This window comes from Chionomys nivalis, chromosome 5 (assembly GCF_950005125.1).
Source record: "Chionomys nivalis chromosome 5, mChiNiv1.1, whole genome shotgun sequence".
Taxonomy (NCBI): domain Eukaryota; kingdom Metazoa; phylum Chordata; class Mammalia; order Rodentia; family Cricetidae; genus Chionomys; species Chionomys nivalis.
This window is the reverse complement of record NC_080090.1, coordinates 39,235,511-39,241,179: the sequence shown is the minus strand read 5'-3', so window position 1 is coordinate 39,241,179 and position 5,669 is coordinate 39,235,511. Positions and strand designations below refer to the sequence as shown.

Sequence of the window (5,669 nt, the reverse complement as noted above, 5' to 3'; positions counted from 1 at the left end):
AGGAACTTTAATCAATAAATGGCATCATCATATATAATTTTTAGAAAATATATTCCTACAGTATTGAGGAAAATGTGGACATACCCTCCATAGCAGGTCTTGGGGGGCAAGGGAATTTTAACAATAACCAAAACACTGTTATCTAAGACCTGGGTGTTTTAAATGGTGTATAAAATTGCTAAAAGAGTGTGGAGAGACAACTCAGTCAGTAAAATACTTAAGAATGAGTTCTTGGGTTTGGATTTCTGCTACTCAGGTAAAAGTTCAACTTGCAAACTCTAGCCTTGGGTAGAAGGTGTGCAGGCAGGAGAATCTCTGTGGTTTACTGAACTGTTATCTCCAGGTTCAGAGAGAGATCCTGTCTCCAAATATAAACTGTAGAGATATAAAGACACCTTCTGACTATCTTTTATGTCCATACACACGAGTACATGCACACACACACACACACACACACACACACACACACACAAACACGTTCACATCAATACAACACATAAACCAAAAATAAATACTAGAAAGATTTTGAATTAATAAAATAGCCCTAGTTTAGAGTGCCTCTGTGTCATGGAAGTTAATAGGTGGGAAAAGTTGTGTTGATCCGCAAAGAAAGATTTTTTCGCACAGGAGCCCTAGACAGGCAAAGAAAGATAATCCTTCTCGATGCTTGTTTGATCTACTGAATTACAGCATCTGCTCTGGATAAAGAAATGCATAAATTCTATGAGGAGGTCACAGCCCCTAGAAATAGATCTTTAAAAGATGTGTGATTCCAAAGATTGTTAATAATATGTGTGGAAATAAGGAAAAAGAAAACTGTACAGGTGAAACAAAAGCATCAAGACATTATCTGGAGCTGGGGAAAGACAGCTAAGCTTCATATCAAATCAAGATCTGAAAGGTGATTACAGCACTTTTCCTAGCGGATTGGTATTATTTTTTTTTATTTTTTTATTTTTATTTTTTACTTATTTATTTATTTTTATTCTTTTTTAATTAAAATTTCCACCTGCTCCCCATTTCCCATTTCCCTCCCCTCCTCCCAAATATTGCCCTCCCCCCACTTCCCTCCCCCTATCCCCACTCCTCTTCTCCTCCCCCCACTCCATTCCCCCTCCCTCTCGTTACTGAAGAGCAGTCCAAATTCCCTGCCCTGCGGGAAGACCAAGGTCCTTCTATCTACGTCCAGAAAGGTGAGCGTCCAAACAGGCTAAGCTCCCACAAAGCCAGTTCATGTATTAGGATCGAAACCTAGTGCCATTGTCCTTGGCTTCTCATCAGTCTTCATTGACCGCCATGCTCAGAGAGTCCGGAATCAACCCATGCTTATTCAGTCCCAGACCAGCTGGCCTTGGTGGGCTCCCAATAAATCAGTTCCACTGTCACAGTGGGTGGGTGCATCCCTCGTGGTCCTGATTTTTTGCTCATGTTCTCCCTCCTTCTGCTCCTCATTTGGACCTTAAGAGCTCAGACCGTTGCTCCAAATTGAGACTCTGTCTCTACCTCGATCCATCGCCAGATGAAGGTTCTAAGGTGATATGCAAGATATTCATCAGTATAGGATAGGGTCATTTCAGGTTCCCTCTCCTTAGTTGCCCAAGGTACCAGCTGGGGACATATTCCTGGACACCTGCGAACCCCTCAAGAGTCAAGTCTCTTGCCAACCCTAAGATGGCTCCCTTAGATAGGATATATACTTCGCTGCTCCCGTATCCATCCTTCCTATATCCCAACCATCCCAATCCTCCGAGCTCCTCCCATCCTCCCTTTCTCATATTTCTCATCCCATTTCCCCTTTGCCCCATGCCACCTCACCCGCAAGTTCCCAGTTTTTGCCCTGGAATCTTGTCTACTTCCCCCTCTCCATGCGGATGACTATATGATTTTCTTTGGGTTCACTTTCTTATTTAGCTTCTATAGGATCACACATTATATGCTTAATGTCCGGATTGGTATTAAATGAAGCACACAAAGCCCTTTGAGCTCAGTTCAATGGTCCAATGGAAATATTTACTGCTCTATGGTATTGTTGGTATCAGACTCAGGTGAGATGACAAAGATCATGATACTTTATGCAAATAAGACTGAATTGTGCGACCTGAATGGTGTCTTAAGTCATCACTCTGATGGGCCTCCATCACAATTTCCTACATAGTTTCTTAAAACAAAACAAAACAAAACAAAACAAGAACAAAAAATATGCTTTGTTCCTAGTCTTTTAAATTCAGGGTAGATCCCAGGAAATGGCCAAAACAAAATGAATTTAATGGTAATTTTGTAGATTTTTCATATCAAATTGCTTTGCTTGGGCATTTTTTTTTATCTTACTGGTCTTATATACTATGGTTTCTTATTTTGTGTTTTGTTGAGGTGTTGTTAAACCTGAGAATCACTCAGAAAAAAAACAAAATCCATGATTGTTCAATTAGAGCAAGTTGTACTTTTGGATGTACCCCCAAATGGCTCTCTGTCTATTTCATCCTAACTCGGGGCTTGAGAAAGCATCCCACGATGACCTCTTGAAGTCCATTATACAGAAAAGATAAGGTTTTCACAGGGATGAGAGGGTTGGCTGTTATACATTGTTAGAAAGATAAATGAAAGGGAAGGAACAAGCTATTTGAATGGGGTTTTAAGCAGTTTACATCAGAAACAGAAACTTCTTTTTTTCAATTTTCTTAACATAATTTTTAATTGATTCTTTGGGGATTTTACATCATGCATCCCTATTCCACCCATTTCTAGTCCCTCCAAATCTTCCCTTTACCCTTGTAGAGTTCCCTCCAAAGGAAAACTTAAAAAGAAATAATAAAAATAAGATAAAATAAGAAATAGAAAAATACTAATAAGAATATTGATACCAACAAACAACCCCCAGCCAAACAAAACCAAAAAAAAACCAAAAATTAAAAACAAACAAAAACACTTTGATCCTGCATCTTTCCTGCTTCTCCATCACTTCTTCATTCTTCTTAGTGGTGTTGGGAACTGCTGTGTATCATGAAGTAGGCCCCTTTGTCCAAATAGCTTTACTTGCAAATGTTCATTGTATGTGTTGTTGGTCAGGATCTAGGCCTTTGGCTTCTGGTGTACCATCAATACTGGACCCTCACTGGATCTTCTCAGATATCCTGCAGTTGCTCCAAGTCATGGAGATCCTGAAGCTATGGTTCTGAAGGACCAGTCCCTACATGCACTCCAGCAAGTCATAGATGGGGTAGATGTCAGAGAGTGACAACTTGAAGTCCTGGATGTGTGCCTTGGTAGTAGCTGAGTTGGTAGGTCTAGGTTATTGGGAACACCCAGCTCAGGTGAGGAGTGGATTTAGCTCTCCCATTCTTTGGGTGAGGGATGGGACCAGCTTTTACAAGTGCAGGGGGCAAGCTCTCCTTTGAGGAGTAGGACCAGATCTCCCATGCTAGGGTCATTGGAAACCTTTATCCCAGGGACCAATGAGGGGTCAACTCTCAGGTGTGTGTGTAGGTGGGTTGGCTCTTCCCAGGCCAATGACAGGTGGGGCCAGCTCAACATGGCCCTTGTACTTCAACTCATGGTTCAAAACAAGATTCATTAGCCCCTGTGGTAACATGGGCAATGGACATCAACACAACCGCAGCTGCAACAGGACCACAGATCCAGACATGGCCATCCGCAGCAATTTGGTCCTAGATGTCACCGTGTGACGTAATTTGCATCCTATATTAGCATCGGACCACCAGCAGCATGGTCTTGAGACTCCAACAGGGCTCCACATGGTGGCTCATACCATAGCTTGGGCCAGATGTCACCATGGCTCACGGAGGCAGTGCAGACCACACCAATCCCTAAATGACCTTGGTGACATCTTTACCCTTGGGCACCACCATGGCCTCAGTGTTAGGCCAGGTCCTGGACATCGGCACAGCCTTCAGTGGTAACAGGGGTCATGAACATTGACATAGACCCGGCTGGGGTAGGGCCATGCAGGAACTTGTTCTTAATTACAAATAGAAGCCTTAACTTGCAAGAACTTAGCACAGGACAAGCAGGAGCTTATTCTTTATTGTCTGAAAAAAATTTCAATTAAAAAAGAAGAAAATAGCTCTTTCCCATCTTGCAAGATGGCGGGTGAAAAAGCCGAGAAACCTGATACAAAAGAGAAGAAACCTGCAGCCAAGAAGGGTGGCGGTGATGCCCCTGCCGCTGGTGCAGCCAAAAAGGGTAACCCTAAGGCTAAAAAGCTCAAGAAGGGGAAGCCCCATTGCAGCCGAAATCCAGTCCTTGTTAGAGGAATTGGCAGGTACTCCCGATCTGCTATGTATTCCAGAAAGGCCATGTACAAAAGGAAATACACAGCTGCAAAAACCAGGGTTGAAAAGAAGAAGAAAAAGGAAAAGGTCCTTGCCACTGTCACAAAACCAGTTGGTGGTGACAAGAATGGTGGTACCCGGGTGGTTAAGCTTCGAAAAATGCCCAGGTATTATCCTACCGAAGATGTGCCTCGGAAGCTGCTGAGCCATGGCAAAAAGCCCTTCAGTCAGCACGTGAGACGCCTGCGTGCCAGCATCACTCCTGGGACTGTCCTCATCATCCTTACCGGGCGCCACAGGGGCAAGAGAGTGGTTTTCCTGAAGCAACTGGGCAGTGGTTTACTGCTTGTGACAGGACCTCTTGTCCTCAACAGAGTTCCTCTGAGAAGAACACATCAGAAGTTTGTCATCGCCACCTCTACAAAAGTTGATATCAGCACAGTTAAAATCCCCAAACACCTGACTGATGCTTACTTCAAGAAAAAGCAGCTGCGTAAGCCCAGGCATCAGGAGGGCGAGATCTTTGACACAGAGAAGGAGAAATACGAGATTACAGAGCAGCGCAAGGCTGATCAGAAAGCGGTGGACTCGCAGATTCTGCCAAAGATCAAAGCTGTTCCTCAGCTGCAGGGCTACCTGCGCTCTCAGTTCTCTCTGACCAACAGGATGTATCCTCACAAACTGGTTTTCTAAATTGCTGACGACCTAATTAAACAGCTTTATGTGTCAAAAAAAAAAAAAAAGAAGAAAATAAAACAAGCTCTCTGAAAGCAATTTTCACATTCAGTTTGGATGAATAAACTGTAGACTCTGGAAACTAGTTTGAGTAATAGAAATGTTTGAACAGCTGGCTGGTGGGGTTCCCAGAGAGCAAAGGTTTCTACTCCATTTCATTGTCTTTAAACAGCATTTTAAGCAATGATAGGTGTATTTGTCCCTAAGAAATGTTGCCATCTTATATTTTTATTTTTTCATAGATAGAATAACAAATAGGATAACCTCATTCTATTTCATAATTGTATGACATGCTTTTAGCTTACATCATCGGGAAAATGATTCAATACAAACAGAGCTTATGGTGAATGACAAAAGCATTATAATCAGATTGACAGGAATAGTTGATGGAATAAGACAAGAAAAGTCAAATAGTTTGTAAATTTTTGTATAGAATCAAAGACTACAGAAAGCATGGTAGGCGAAACAGAGTTCATTCATTTTTCCTTTTAAGTAATTGCTGTTTTTAACATTCTATAGTTTTATGAAGGCTTTTGCAGATGTTATTCTATTTTGACATTCAGATGTCCTTAAGAACTTGAGAGGTTTTTCACTGTTGTCATTCCCTAATTTACCAAGGTTTGCAAAGTGAATTGCTGGAGCTAC

At 42.1% G+C, this 5,669-nt stretch overlaps 1 protein-coding gene across 1 annotated transcript; it reads left to right on the top strand.

Moving 5' to 3' along the window:
* The first annotated feature begins 4,095 nt into the window (after nucleotides 1-4,095).
* Nucleotides 4,096-4,982, top strand: LOC130874805 (60S ribosomal protein L6-like). Its single transcript, XM_057770307.1, has one exon. The coding sequence runs from the start codon at nucleotides 4,101-4,103 to the stop codon at nucleotides 4,980-4,982; it is 882 nt and encodes a 293-aa protein (XP_057626290.1). The 5' UTR covers nucleotides 4,096-4,100.
* Nucleotides 4,983-5,669: the final 687 nt, after the last annotated feature.